This window comes from Strix uralensis, chromosome 7, assembly GCF_047716275.1.
Source record: "Strix uralensis isolate ZFMK-TIS-50842 chromosome 7, bStrUra1, whole genome shotgun sequence".
NCBI classification, from domain to species: Eukaryota; Metazoa; Chordata; class Aves; order Strigiformes; family Strigidae; genus Strix; species Strix uralensis.
In genome coordinates, this window is record NC_133978.1 from 15,224,171 (window position 1) to 15,239,176 (window position 15,006).

At 45.8% G+C, this 15,006-nt stretch overlaps 1 protein-coding gene across 3 annotated transcripts; it reads right to left on the reverse strand.

The window, feature by feature from the left end:
- Window positions 1–4,470: 4,470 nt before the first annotated feature.
- Window positions 4,471–12,410, reverse strand: PPIF (peptidylprolyl isomerase F). Of its 3 annotated transcripts, XM_074874524.1 has the most exons (7): window positions 10,672–10,702; window positions 9,732–9,820; window positions 8,926–9,061; window positions 8,285–8,387; window positions 7,474–7,570; window positions 6,597–6,672; window positions 4,471–6,176 (listed from the first exon to the last, which is right to left on the reverse strand). In XM_074874524.1, exons 4-7 carry the CDS (start codon window positions 8,348–8,350, stop codon window positions 6,041–6,043), a joined length of 375 nt encoding a protein of 124 aa, XP_074730625.1. In that variant the 5' UTR covers window positions 8,351–8,387; window positions 8,926–9,061; window positions 9,732–9,820; window positions 10,672–10,702; the 3' UTR covers window positions 4,471–6,040. The 3 variants fall into 3 exon arrangements, with proteins under 3 accessions (XP_074730625.1, XP_074730624.1, XP_074730626.1); XM_074874523.1 differs by lacking the exons at window positions 8,285–8,387; window positions 8,926–9,061 and adding an exon at window positions 12,143–12,410; XM_074874525.1 differs by lacking the exon at window positions 8,285–8,387 and having other exon boundaries at window positions 10,672–10,699.
- Window positions 12,411–15,006: the final 2,596 nt, after the last annotated feature.

Genomic DNA, 15,006 nt, shown 5'->3' on the forward strand with positions numbered 1-15,006 from the left:
GTGAGTTTGCCTCCATTCTTCTCAAACTTCATCAATCCGAATTTTAGGTTTTTGTTCACTTAATCAGTTAATAAATAATGAGCAATTTGGAGTCAGTGTTAACCTCTGATACGGTTGCACTGAACTCAAGTCAAAAACACCAGCAGCATTTTACCTCCAGCTATGTCCCAGGATATTTCCATAACCACCAACAGAACAGGCAGCAGGTACTGACAACCTTCTGCAGCGAGGTCCCTCAAACCTTTCTCCATTTAGGCACGACATCTGAAGTCGAACAAGCCGGTCCACACTCAGATCCCCTGTAACAGAATCACCTCCCTCTCCTGTCACAGGGAGCTCTCCTGTCTCACGCAATTGCCTCCAAGTCCCTTCATCTTCCGCCATTTATAGCTCACAGTGAAGGTCCTCCTGCATCCCAGCTTTTAAATCACGCTCTTGCCAGTCCCTGACACCCTTGGCCTCAGCTCTGACAAAAGAAAAAAACCACCTCTTTGCTCCCATTTGCCTCCCAAAGCAGTGAGTCACCCGCTTCCCCAGGTGCAGCCTTTCTGTCCCACAGCTCCTCCAAGCCCACCTCTCCACCGCGCCAGGGCAGGATGGGTGACCTTGTGCAGGAGCAGAAGTTCCTTCTCTTGGAGGTTTTGGGAAGAATTAGAAAACACCGCTAATCTCTGTCCGCCTCTCTGTCCTCACCCAGGCTGGTTACTGCTTGGAAAGCAGTTTTGCTCATATGAAGCAATCTACACAGTCCCCTTCCACGAGGATGGAAATGATGTATAGGGGAGCAAGGCAGGGGCTCGGCCAGCCTGTGGCACAGCACAGTGAGGCCCTGATGTGGGGCTCCCAGGCCTCAACCAGTGCAAGGGGAAAGAGGTTACATGGGAGAGGTACTTGTGCTTTCACGGTGCTGTGGCTCTGTTTTCGCCCACCATCTGGCAGTTCACCCATGGCTAACATAGGATGCAGGCTCTGGGTGGCCACAGCACCCTGTGCAGCATCCCCTGGCAGACACACGGACCACTTGGAGGCAGGAGGGCATGGAAAAGGCTTATCCAGAGCTGTATTGGAAAAATCAGAGCACTGATAACTGGAGAAGTAACATCAAGGCTCAGGGCAATTGTTGCCAAGGTCCAGTTTTTAGTTCAACAGTGCAATAAATTGATGTTTTGGGCTGTGAAGATTTTGGTCCGAAACTCACCTGTGATCAGCTGGTTCATACCATGTCTTTAAACAGAGTCAGACTCAATACAAAAACTTGCAGTTCAAGATTTAAAAGTTTTTCACTTGAAAGTCAATGTCTTTTTAGCCTGGTTACTTCTAAATGGGGTAGAAAGTGTCTGTCCAACTACAAATTCTCAGCTAGCAGCAGGACATCCAGATTGTCCTTGAAATGGCATGTAAAATTATTTGTACTCTAAGTAATTAACTTCTGTGAGGTTCTGATTGCTGATATATTGCTACCAGCAGAGTATACGGCATTACAAAAGAGAACAACATTTTGTACCTCCGATGTCTTGACTTCAAAGCATATAAACTTTATAAACAAAGAGACATAGCCTCAGTCTAGCACCAAAGAAAGCAATTTATGTAAGCAGAAAGTCTGGAACAAATAATTAAAACATGAGACTAAACAAAAACATTTGTGAGTTTGTTGAAACAACTTTGAAATATAAACTCATTTTTTCTGTGTATATTTATTTGCACTTTACCTAAGGGTGCCCTCTGAGTGTGTGATTTCTCACTTGTGTTGCCTTTGGAAGTATGTCAGCGGTGGCCACCGTGGAGCTGGCTCCGCAGGCCCTTTTCCCGGCGTGGCCGTGCCTCACCCCGGAGGCAGCCTGGACGTGCCAACCTCTCTGCTAGGGCGCGGGCTTTTACCTCTAAACATCCAGGTGAAAACCTGCAGTAGCACACCCGCCAGCCCTCAGCTCCCCTCCAAACCACAACTCCATAGCAAATACCTTCCTTTCTCTTCCATGACTAGCAGAGTGGCGCAGGATTTCTAATCAGAAGTCCCGCCCAACTGTTTCAGGCGCTATACTCCAACACCGCCCCTCAGTAGCCACAGCGCGGGGCACTGCGCGGCGGCGCTCGGGAAGGCCGTTACTTCACCGAGGAGCGCTGTGACGGCGCAGGAGCTGCCGCGGCCGCTGAGGGGGTCGCAGGGTTTGCACCCAGCGAGACCCGCAGCGGCCGCCCCGGCGCTCCGCAGCCGGCCGAGAGGCGGCCCCAGCCCGCCCCGCCGCGCCCGCCGGCCCCGCGCCGCCGCCCGTCCGCCGCCGGGGCTGCGCGGGAGGCGGCGCCGCGCAAGCGGGGGCCACTGCCGTCCCGGCGGCGTCCCGGCACGCCACGAGCGATCGCGTGGTGCCACCTCGTGGGCAGCGGGACGAGCGCGAGCTCCCGGCTGCGGGAGCCCGGGGCCGCGCACAAACGCGGGGGGACGCGGGGAGCGCCCGCGGCTGCGGCGGGCGGCTCTGGGCAGAGCTTAGGAAAGCGCTGGAAGTGCTGGGGAAGGCCCCGTCTGTGACCCGTGACAGCAGCCGAGGACCAAAGCGAAGCGGGCAGTTACAATCTAACGCACCGGAGGAAAAATCATTTCCACACTGCTCATTAGCGGGGAGATCTTTCTCATAACAGAAAAGCCAAGGTTTGATCTCATCCCCCGCTAGGCCTTAAGCGCAGAGTGCCCAGCACCGCCGGCCCCTCAGCCGAGCGCCAGCTCTGCCCGCAGCAGCAGCACCCAGGGAACAAAGCCCTGGGCAGGGGATGAAAATACCACACGGTGCTTCAACCTGTACGGCACCAACCTTCCACACTTCTAATATATACATGGATAATGTTAGTTACTCTAGGATCACTCAGCTGCTTTAAAATAAACCATGTCCTGAACTGCTTTAAGATCATGGCTTTTACCAGCAGAAGACAAGGAAAGCATATCCATTTAACATCTAAATGTATTTTAAAAATCATTTCAGGCAGTTTCCCATCTCACAGTTGAAGTGGATTAACTTTAGAAGTCAAAGTCCTTTTCTGTACACAACAGAGCTATGAGGCAGAGTTTATTGTCGTAACATACATCATTTTGCTATGAAGTGGTACAAAATCCTGGAGTAAGGAAGTCACAACTGGCGACACTAACTCTTCCTGTTCTAGCCCATGATTTTGAAGCTGACAAACCCATCAAGCAAGGTTGCAAAAGGAGAACTCTCTTCTAGTAGCTGTTTGTGATACATGAAGGCTAATAGGAAAGAGACGGGCACTTAAGAACCTGTACAAAATCAGATCTCAGCAGAGAATTACTAGCAAAGGCTGATCTCTGTGTACTTACCCATGAACTGCAATCCCGACTTGGAGTTGCGTATCAAAGCACACAAGCTACCCAAGACCAACAGCCACAGGACTACAGAGGGGTGGTGTCAGCCACACAGGTCCTGCAACCCTTGCTGTGGTGTTCTGGGATGTCACTACCAGCTCTTAAAAGTCACTCAGGTATACTTACTACCAGCTGTAGTTGTGTATTTTCAGTATAGGAACACTCTTGCAATGCTGCAGGGTGCAAGACTCGTACTGGAATAGAGCTCTGTGCCTTTTTAAATAAAGGGAAGGGAAAAAAAAAAAAAGAAAACCCAGGAAGAACAGAACCCCAGAAAAATCCATTTTGAGGAAGATACTTTATAGAAGAAAACTTTAAGAGATTGACCTGTTTGTCAAAACACTGACAACGTTACACTGCTCTAAGCACCCAGGGAGCAAAGACTTTCTTCTGGCAGACACAAGTATGCAGAGGAGTGATGTCTGGAAACCAAAGCCAGCCCCATCAAGACACTGCAACGAGTTACTAATCACAGTGATTCTGCAGGTCTTAATATTTATCCTCTAGTCAAGACTGTGAGCCTTGATGGAAAGTTTTTGGCTTTTACATTTCAGAAGTTAGGGCATAAATGTGTCTGTAAAAGCCACAGCCATATGTAATACATCATTATAACATGCATAATACTATTACTTATTTAAGGCTTAACACAGTTCTGAGAAAATGGACTGGTTTGTGGCAAAGCATCTTCCATTGCCTTTTCAATCCACACATACCACTGACACAGAGGAAGATGCTAAATTCTTAAGGTCATCTCTGATCACACAAGGAAGGAGCTTTCCCTCACTTGTCCAGCAAAAAGATGGAATTACCAACTTTTTTGAAAAGAAATTCAGAAATTAAAAACACCCAGTAAATTTACACTTTCCCCATTATCTCTGCAAATTGATGGAATAAATCAGGGAAGAGTCACAAAACTTGAACTTCTATCTGTATACCAGATATTTTAGATTCACTAGCGAGAGGCAAAGCACAGCTTCTGAATACCACCACATCAACCCGTCGCGGACAGAATAGAACGGCCTGAGTAAACACAACAGGTTTCAGCTCCTCACGCTCCTACTTTCAAGTAAGCATGCAAAGTACATTTAAGAACAGACTTCTTTTTTGTGGTAGAACTGTGTTTAATTATTTTTCATATACAAATTAAGAGAACTCAAAAAAAAATCATTGTTCTATCAAACTGAAATAATCCAAACTAGCACAAATTAATATTTCAAAAATACTACAAAGAAAGATGAAACAGGTATAGTGGAAAGAATAAAAAGCTTTTCAATTCCATTTTCTGTGAAATTACACTCTGAATACTACCTCATACACACAAGAATGCAGCCCTTGGTGAAAAGAAAATCCAGTGCAGACCAGTTTTAAACCCACATATTATCAGAATGTAATGGAAGTAAATTCACATTTGAAGAGAGCCATCACATTTTATCTTTTTCTTCAGTAACATGATTATTGCACAGAAACAGTCAAGTGATTTTTCTCCCACAAGCATTAATACTTTACAGCTTTAATGATTCTAAAAGCATGGTTCCAGTATTTGTTGCTGCACAAGCACTCCCCACAAAACATACCGGTTTATAAAAACGTGTTTATCTGATCAGCTGAGTTCTTTCCTTCTTGTGCATCCACTCCAACACTAATGATTTTGCCGCACCACTTAGGCCTTGTCATTTTGTGGTGACCAATTTCGACTTCTGATGATGCATGAGAAGAAATCATAATCCAAGTAATACCCAAGGTGGGCTGACTTTGCAGGACCAACAGGACAAAAAAGCAATGAAACCTATTTCTCACTCAAGCAAGCTCAATCTAGTCTGATTACATTCTCAAAGTGCAAAAACAGGCTGTATCTATTGAGAACTGTGCTGTATTCCTCACAGAACCAGATCACAGAGTAGAACTGCACTTCAAGTAAGTTCACAGTTGCATAATAAAAGTCCCATGATCTTTTGGCTAATCTGTGGTCTTATTGCCCAGGTAGAGCTCTAGTAGTACGCTAACTCAACCTAAAGCAATTTACTTAACCCAAGAGTCAAATTGCTCCATTGAAGGAAGGTAGAGTTCAGTTTTAAACAGTGGTCTGAGACTACCAAAAAAAAAAGAGAGATTAAAACAGAATTAATTTTTAAAAACCCACATTAATTCTACTGCATAGACTTAAATTGAGACATGGAAAGAAAATGTCTGACAGTTGTGTTGCAGACAGCCTTGAGAGCACTAGTTAGTATTATTTATTCAAAGTGCTGAGACAAACAACAGAATAGGCATTTATTAGCACCGAAGGAAACATGGTATTTCTCAATCTGTATCTAATCTGCAACTATAGAACACTTAAGTTGTCAACTCCACAACCGATTCTAACACCTGAAACATGTGAATAGTAAGAACAGTATCAACACTGGAGTCATATATGCTCTGGGTGACCGTACTACTTCTTTCAAAATGCAATGGGACTCTACCAAATCAGTGTGACTACCAAGGTAGCTCAGTTAAAACATGTTTCAGTTATCGTTTTATGCTTTTAATCAATATTACTCAATGTAAGTATAAAAGCTGGACCAAGTTAAATAGAAAACACGGTTCCATAGGTGCTACTCATGGGATCAGAAATGTTTGATTCATTTTTCACAGCGTTGAAGTTGTCCTGAATGGTAGGGCAAAAGGCTAGGACAGTTGTCCACAGTCAGTAATGACAATCTTTTTGGAGGTCTTTCCACTCTTGGAACCAAAGCTCTCGATTTTTTTCACAACATCCATTCCCTCCTTTACATGCCCAAAAACAACATGTTTTCCATCTAGCCTGTAAAACAAACAAACAAAGGCAGTTTTACTTACAACAACATAAAGACTGAACTACACTAAGCTCAGTGAAGGGGTGTTAGCAGATCTTCATTGCTTTCACCTGCTGATCAAACTCTACAGCAAAGGCAGAACTGCTCTCCAAGTGACATGAAATACTTTTAGCTTTGGACCTTAAAGCATTATAGGGGATAGCAGCCTTGTTACCCTCACAGCCCTTCCTCCCTCAAGTAGCACAAAACAATTTATTTTCCATTGTGAGTCAAGTAATTTGGAAATTAAAAACAAAACCCCCAAAACAAACCAACCAAACAAAAAAACAACTACTCACAAACAAAAAAAAAATCACCCTAAGAAAATCCCAAACCCTCCGAATCCAGGCATCAATTCATCAGGTTAATATGCAGGGCTGCGAACCTACCAGTCAGTTTTTGCAGTGCAAATGAAGAACTGAGATCCATTTGTATTGGGTCCTGCATTGGCCATTGAAAGAACACCTAGAACAGCAGTAGCAGTTTATTAGATTGGTATAACAAGTATGTTGTGGAGAAGACGGTTTTCCTCTGCACATTTAGACTGAAGATGGACAGACAGAAGATGTGATGGTCTCACATTGTCTCCAAGCGACTTCTAATGCCAACTTGTTGTCTTTGACTATTCCCTCGAGCCCAGCCTCCCTTCTTTCCACAGCAAGAATGTTAATAATTTAATTAGTTGTACATGTCCTGAATGTGATTAACATCAGGTAACCTCTACTGTGGTTCAACAGCAGCAGTAGTTTCCTGTGATGAGGAAGTAACAATCCGAAAAAGAGAGACTATGGAATTCAATCAGATGTTCTTATGTATGGCTTTTCCTTTATTTTTTCTCAATTTAATCTGAGCTTAAAAGGACATGCCTCTTATCTAGTAAATAAGAAATCCCAGATTGCTTTGTTTCACTTCTGCAGTAATCACCTAAGTAAAAATTCAAGTCTATGACTTACAAAAGAGTAATTTCACCTTTGTAGAATTTTTAAGTAAAATACAAAAAAATCATAATTTATTTTGCCCAGTCCCTTTTATAGTAAGAGCAAGAGTGGCAATATCACCCATTACAGGCTGACTTGTATTTGTACAGCAGTCTACACAAATAAACATGTCAGAGACAATACATTGTTAAACTTCCTTGATATTTGTGTAACTACCAAGTGCCCCACACATCTAAAAAAACATGTATTTTTTTTAAATACATCTTCATAAACAATGCTTCATTATAGGTTATAGTCATCAGAAGGTGGAACGAATATGTTTATTTACCAGGTCCTACATGCTTAAGTAGGAAATTTTCATCTGGAAACCTACTGCCGTAAATGGATTTTCCACCAGTTCCATTATGATTTGTAAAGTCACCACCCTGAAACAGAAATGGCTGTTACCTTTACTATCACATAAGCATTATTTTACATCAGAAGCGATGCTATTGAAAATATATTCACTTGCTCTAATTTAAAAACTAACATCAGCACATTTTCTTCAGGTTAAGAATGAGTATGGTCACATGAGGATTTAAAACCATGTAACTAGATGAAGATGCAATCAAACTAAAAGTAGCTCCAGATATTGCTGATACTCTGCAAGTGGCATCCATAACGCCAACAACCACCCTTCTGTGTTAGCCGCCTTGCTCCCAAATGTATCAAATCGCAGTACTTTTAAGAAACACCTGAAAGGCCTCAAAACAAAATCACCCAAATTCATCACCATAGGCAAGACTTAAGAACTTTTTTTTGTTCCCTTTCTTTCTTTCTCCCAATAGGTATAAATACTGGCCAGGATCTCCATTATTACTACTTGCTATGTCTAGGTTTTGTTTAAGTGTTACACCTGAGCTATTTTAAACCTCCCTCAGCTACATGCTGTTTGCTGGGACAGATGTAGCCACCTGTCTTCGGTTAGACACACAAAACCCAACAAACAAAACCACCCAGCCATGGCGACTCCCAAAGGTGGCTCCTAACACGGCTTTCAGCAGTCTGCCATCTCCTCTCCCACAGGCAACACCACCCATGCCGGCAAGGAACTCGTACCTAACAAGTATTTCATGTGATGTTCATCCTTCCATTCTCACCTTGAGCAATCTATTACAGGTGGTGTTATGGCTACTCCTACGCAGTCCCAGAAGTATGCTCTGCATGCTGCATGCCGTGGGGAGGCATCTGAATCGCCAAGTCCTGGGTGTGATGACCTCCAATTAGGCTATACCAATTGCCTGAATCATATTAACACTGCATCTCAACAAGTGGAAAGGCCTCTACTGTTTCCTCTCACTTTAAAATATTTGAAACCTCTGACAGTATTTCCACTTTGGTAATGACTACTAAGTGATTCCTAAACATCAATTCATCATCTCACCATACCACCATATCCTCATTTCAGGTCCATTTGCAGGGACAAAACAGAGAGGCAAGAACAACAGACTTACACAGAACTTTACAAATTAGTGGTACAACTAAGACTAGGATTTCCATTTTTTTTATATTTATGTATTTCTGACTCCAGCAAGACTTCTAAACTTTGTTCCTTTGTCAGTATCACAAAACCCTAGTTTGCATTTCAAAGGCAAGAAAATAGGTCCTTTACAGCACACTTGTCTCCTTTCATTTCTCAGAAATAGGTCATAAGACTGTTCTGACAGCTGTATTTTTAGCTTAAAAAAAGTGAGGAAGGGGGACCATGGCAGTCATCGGTTAATAAATAAAGCACGCTTACTATAATCTTCATCTCAGATTTATTACAGAGCTATTCTACGACGCAATGGTGTTGAAATGTAGCTTCTTTTAAGGGAAGAGAGGACCACCAGGAATCATACAATCCAGTGCACTACAGCTGCTGAATTCCTGCTCATCTGCCAAGCACAGCAAAAAAAAAAAAGGCTTTCAAAAAGCTTTTCTGTTTGGTTTTTTGTTGTTGTTGCTGTTTAAGAAAAAATTGCTAACATGCATGAACTTTGATTCAGAATTTTGAAAGATTCATCCTTTAAATCAAAACAAAATCCATTTCAGGTACGTCATCCCAAAAATTGACCCAAACCCCTTTTGGTTCCCTCCTCCACTCCGTATTAGGGAGATGTTCAGAAAAAAAAATATTTTTTTTTTTAAAAACACATTCTCTATTGTGAACAGATTATTCTACTAGGAATAAAGAATGGACATGTTGTTTTCTCAGCTCTCTTAGAACACAAGGTTGATTGTCATTCTACCCACAAATACTTCTCCCAAGCAAGTGCCATATGCCCCACACTGAAGTACACTGCTATACAAAAGCAGAAAGCCTTAAGCCAGGTTTTTTTTAAGACAGTCTACACATAATTTACATTTATTTGTACAAAGGATGTGCTAAGCAACAGCCATAGCAAAAAGATGACAAATGCAAGTCACAGTCACTTCTTTATTCTGTAGTTAGCAAAGGTTAGAGCAGAGCCACTTAAAATGTTACTAATAGTCTTACTGGTTCAAAAAATATATAAATAACGTACAAATAAATTTAATAGCAGAAGTGAAAAAAAAAACCATTACCTGGCACATAAATGAAGGAATCACTCTGTGAAAAGTGGATCCTTTATACCCAAATCCTTTTTCACCAGTACAAAGAGCTCTAAAGTTTTCTGTGAAAACAAAGTGTAAAGTATTATGTTGCCATATATGATACATAACATAATTAAACTCAAGTAGATTAACTGCGTCCCAAGTTTATACACTTCAAAAATTTTATAGTATCTTTAAGGTATGATTGACCTATTAGTTGTTTCCATCCTTTAAAAAACCCTCCATTATAAAGCTAAGGAAACAAAGCTTGTTTTGCCTCAGAAGAGGGTACAAACACAATCCTTTACCATCTCATCTCCCTTTTATTTTGCTGTTATATCTTAACTCCAATCCCCCTGCCACCCCCAAACCACCACTCTGGAGTCAGAAGTTTCATTTTCTGACTTAAGCCTTTGTTCTCTAAAGTAACTGCAAAGATGGGAGTTTTTTTTAAGGATATTCATCTACTGGAAACTGAAACAAAAGTATTTTTTCAGAACTGCTAAACAGATGAGGAAGGAAGCACGTGATAGCACACAAAAACTTTGTAACATGAGTGCACTAACCAGCTAGCGACCAGGAAAACAAAACCCTACATGGTCTCTGGAAACTCTAAGACACCATCCCTTTGGTTTACCCTTTCCCATTTGCAAATTAATGTATTTCTAATCATATTTATTCACCACGGATAACCCAACATGGGGGGTTGTACTGTTGGCACAAATTACAAAATGAAACTTTGGAACAGCGACAAATTATAACTCCTCACTAGCACTGTTCTGACAAAGTTTGTATCGTATTTCTCCATTTAATAAATGGGGATGGAACATGGAAATAAGTTTCCAAAAAGTAAAAGAATGTTCTTGTTCCTGCAAATCGCAATCTAAACCTTAAATATATAAAGTATGAAATTCTGGAGATGCTGCCTCACCTGCTGTCTTAGGAACCACATCAGCTTTTAGCTGTTAAAGAAAAATAATCAAATCAGTAAGTCAGCCTTTTCATACATACACAGAAAAACTACATGGGAGGATGGTACAACTGAACCCTCTTCCCAAGGTAACGAGCTATGTGACATCACAAGCCACCCAAAATTCCAAGAACACCATAAGACTTTCCAAGCATTTGGCTGGTAATTAAAAATATCCCCTCAATGTAACTCTTGGCCAGTTGATGAAGAGCAACTTGAGCAGTGTCTAATGATTTCATCGATCAACACAATAATTTAGCAATAGCTAAGAAGAATCTTTACAATGGACCCTAAGGATCAAAGCCAGTTTGGATATAACCAGAGAGATCAAACTCTCCCCAGCACAGAGCCATCTGTTGAAATGCATTTATTCAGAGGCACGTGCCCAGCCCTAAGGACACATGGTATACCGCAATTGAAGTCTTGGCACTTATCGTGCTTTTCGTAGGTGCAGCGTGTACTGCAATCTTCCTGTTCAGGCCTTCTTTAAATGGCTGGGTATTTCAGAGACCGAATTTTTAATGATAAGAGCCAGTTGCTCACTGGCTGTTGAGCTAGCTGCCAGTTCAAACAGAGCTGTGCTAACCTTTCAATACACACCAAGCAGGAAGCTCAAAGAGGCAGCACCTCAGAAAACTGGCAACTAAGAATCAAACAATAAGCACCCAGGGAAAAAAAAAAAAAAAAGGAAAAAACCAGGACGAAGCTGGAAGAGCGGCTGAAGACCCAGGAGTATGCCAACCCCTGGGCGGCAAGGTGGGGGCCCTGCCCTTCACTGGGCAGCACGGGACCCCAGAGCCGTGACGGGCCTTCGGGCGCTTTGCCGCTGCTGGAACCGTGCTTGCTCCGCTCAAGCCAGCAGTATGCTGCACCACCAAGTTTATTCTTGTTCAGTACTTCAGCTTCCATGCTATGGTTCAAAGTCTTCTGCTGAGGCTCCCTGCCACTGCACGGCCCGGCCCCCACCTCATGGGCCGCAGCCGCCCCCCAGCAGCCACCCCCACAGGCCCGTCCGGCGGGGACGATGCCTTCAGTTACCGGCTGCGGACACGGGCGAGCCTCGTCGCGACGAGCCGAAGGCAGGTGCCCCAGTTCGGGCTCTCCCGACCCCTGCTCGCCTCCCGCCTGGGAGGGAGCCGCCTCACCGCCCTCTCGCCCCGGGAGCAGCGCCCCGAGGGCGGCCGGGCAGCGGCTCCGGCAGCCCGGCGAGGGCCGCCATCCTCCGGGCCCCTCTCGCGCCCCACACCGGGGGCGGCTGCGCCTTGCCCGCGGCCCCGGGAGCCGGCACCGGCCGCCGCGCCAGCCACCCCCGCCCGCGCCGGCCTGCCCTGACCTTGCCGCTCACCGGCCGCCATGCCCGGGCGTCCTGCCGCCCTCGGCCTCCCGGGCACCGTTCGGTGGGCCCCGGCGCCAGATGAGCTGCCGCCCCTACCTCCAGCACGACGCGTCCCAGCGGCTGGTTATCGGCGCCCACGTCCAAGTACACCACCGGGTTCGGCGGGCCGGCGCCGGCCGCGCAGTAACCGCGGGCACCGGCCGCTCGCAGGCGGGCGAGCCCCGGCGGTGGCAGCAGGTCCCCGGGCGGGCGAAGCAGGCGGCGGGCAGCGCTCAGCGCCAGCATGCCGCGGGCGGGCGGGCAGGCAGGCAGGCAGGCAGGCAGGCAGGCGGCGCGGCACACACCGGCACACACAGACACGCGGGCGCTGCCGCCGAGGCCTTTTATGGGCTCCGTCGCAGCGCCACAGCGCCCACTGGGGGCGGCGGGCGGCGCGCACGGCAAAATGGCGGTGGGGGCGCTGAGGGGCTGCTGCTGCGCCCGCCGGCGGCCGTCGGGGCTCAGGCGCGAGGTGCCGGCAGCCGGCTCCGGGCGGGGCGCGGGGAGGGAGCCGGTGCTTCCCCCTGACAACGGGCCGCTGCGGGCTCCGGCTGCCTTCACGGCTACCGAAAGGGACCCGCACCATCCTCGCCGCCTGCCATTTCACAACGATTTTTAGGGGCTGTTGTTTGTTTGGGTGTTGGTGGGGGTTTTGGCACATGTCATCACAGTCCCTTACCTCAGGGATCAACAGTGATGGGAAGTTTCTAAAATCTTGTAATTCCACGCGACACCTTTGGGCTTGTCCCGCAGGGAAGGCTGGGCTGCCACCACCACGGGCGTGGGATCACTGGGTGCAGCGGAGAAATGGGAGTCATGGGCTGCCCACACAGTGTTGTTCACCAACAGCACCCAGGGAATTACCTCATGACACATGACGAAACAGGTGCACCTGAGCCTGTGGCATCACCCTGGCATCGCAGACCCCCAGGGGTGCCCATGACATTGTTTCATAGCCTGACCTTGGCTTTGCCAGGAAGCCTGCCTGAGGGATTACAAAAGTATAGTCTAGGTTAAATGGTTTATAATGGGGAATACTGTTCATGTTTTATATGAAAATAACATTTTAGTTCTCCCAATTTACTTACATAAAATACTTAGTATGTATTTTACTTACATCAAAATACTTAGTATGTATTTTAGTTATATTCAGATGTTATTTTGAAATCCTCTCCAGTTGCCATCCTGATTCTGTATTTAAGAACTTTCAAAAGTTTCTCAAATTCTTAATGCCACAAAATGTCTTTGCTTTGCTCTTGATCTGTGAAGTCAAAGAAAGCTCTTCCATTAGCATACTAGCATCACGACAACTCTCATAAGCCAGTATACATTGTCTCTAAAAAACTAGTCCTGTTAGGATATTTTACAGTCTGCATACATTTTATTTCATCCGAATAACCGATGGTGCAGTTCCACACTGCTAGGTGAACCACAACCTACCATTACCGTATCAGCGCTTCTTCAACCAGCAGTCATATCACTGATGCAAGCCCACTGGTATCAGAGGCCTTTTTTTTTTTTTCATTGAAAATAAACAGCAAAATAAGTTCTGTTCTCCACAACAAGCTCATGCAAGTGCGCTACACTTACAGTGTTCTGCCCCATTGTCATGGTTTGGGCTCAGAGAGCACCTGAGCACCATGCAGCCACTCACTCCCCCCTTCCCCCCCCCAGCACTGGGAAGGAGAAAGTAAAGCAAAAGGCTCAGGAATCAAGATAAGGACAGGAAAAAAAAAAAAAACAACACATAAATTTAATACAGACACTAACAACAGCAACACGTAACAGAGTAGGACCATGAGAAGCATTACCACATCCTGAAAACACCTTCCCCCATCCCTCACTTCTTCCCGGGCTCAGCTTTGCTCCTGATATCTCTACCTGCTCCCCGCCAGCAGCACAGGGGGCAGGGAATGGGGGGTGCGGTCAGTCCTGCAGCTTCTTCCACCTCAGGGAGGGGGAACTTCTGGCATTCCTCCCCTGCTCCAGCGTGGTCCCCCTCTCACAGGGGACAGTCCTCTGCAAACCAGCTCCGACATCAGTCGCTCCCATGGGTGTGTGGGTCACCCCCACACGATGCAATCCTCCCAGTGCTGAACTACAACAGTGGGGTTTCTTCCCACGGGGTCCCGGCCTCCTTTGGCCACAGTCACCTGGGTCAGCATGGGGCCTCCACAGGCCGCACATGGGCATCTGTCCCAGCACAGACCCCCATAGGTGGTGGTGGTGGGGGGCCCTGCTGTCTCACCATGGGATACAGGGGTGTTCGGCACCAGCGCACCTCCCCTCCTTCTCCTCTGTTCTTCCACTGACCTCGGTGTTCGCACAGATGTTCTCACAACTTCTCCTCACTAGTCCCAGGTTCCCCTTCTTAAATACGTTATCTCAGAGGCACAGCTAATTGGCCTGGCCTTGGTGCAAAGGTGGGTCCGCCTTGGAGCCGGGGGAGCTTCAAGAAGCTTCTCACAGGGGCCATTGCTGTAGCCTCCTCCGCTGCTACCAAAACCCCCACCACTCACTCAAACCCAGGATACCCATTACACCTGAAGGAAAGGACACACAGGACGCCTGATGCTTTTCACTTATGATAAACCTTGCAGTTAACGGGAAACAACTGGTCAGCTGAGACTCTGCAAAATGAACTCTGCACATACATGACATTCTGTCTGCCTGCTCTGCTCTTTCAGCTTCCCAGATGGAAACAGGATTTCTATTAAGACATTTCCAGAAAGGATGCACAGTTTTATACAGATTATTTTAAGACGGTAAGGCATCAAAACTAAATAAGCATTCATCTACAGTACTGCAGGCTACCCTTGTTAAAAATTATAGCCCTTGAATGTGGGAAAATAGCTCCTAAAGTGATTCTTAAAAAAAAAAAAAAGAAAACCAAGGGTGATTCTAGCAGTTATGTGCCTGTA

Excerpts from the sequence above, each read along its gene's own strand:
- PPIF (XM_074874523.1), bottom strand. The coding sequence starts at position 12,331 with ATGCTGGCGCTGAGCGCTGCCCGCCGCCTGCTTCGCCCGCCCGGGGAC. Across the intron at positions 9,821-10,671 it reads TGTGGTTCCTAAGACAGCAG|AAAACTTTAGAGCTCTTTGT; the intron begins GTGAGGCAGCAT and ends TTGTTTTCACAG. Across the intron at positions 7,571-9,731 it reads TTCCTTCATTTATGTGCCAG|GGTGGTGACTTTACAAATCA; the intron begins GTAATGGTTTTT and ends TTTCTGTTTCAG.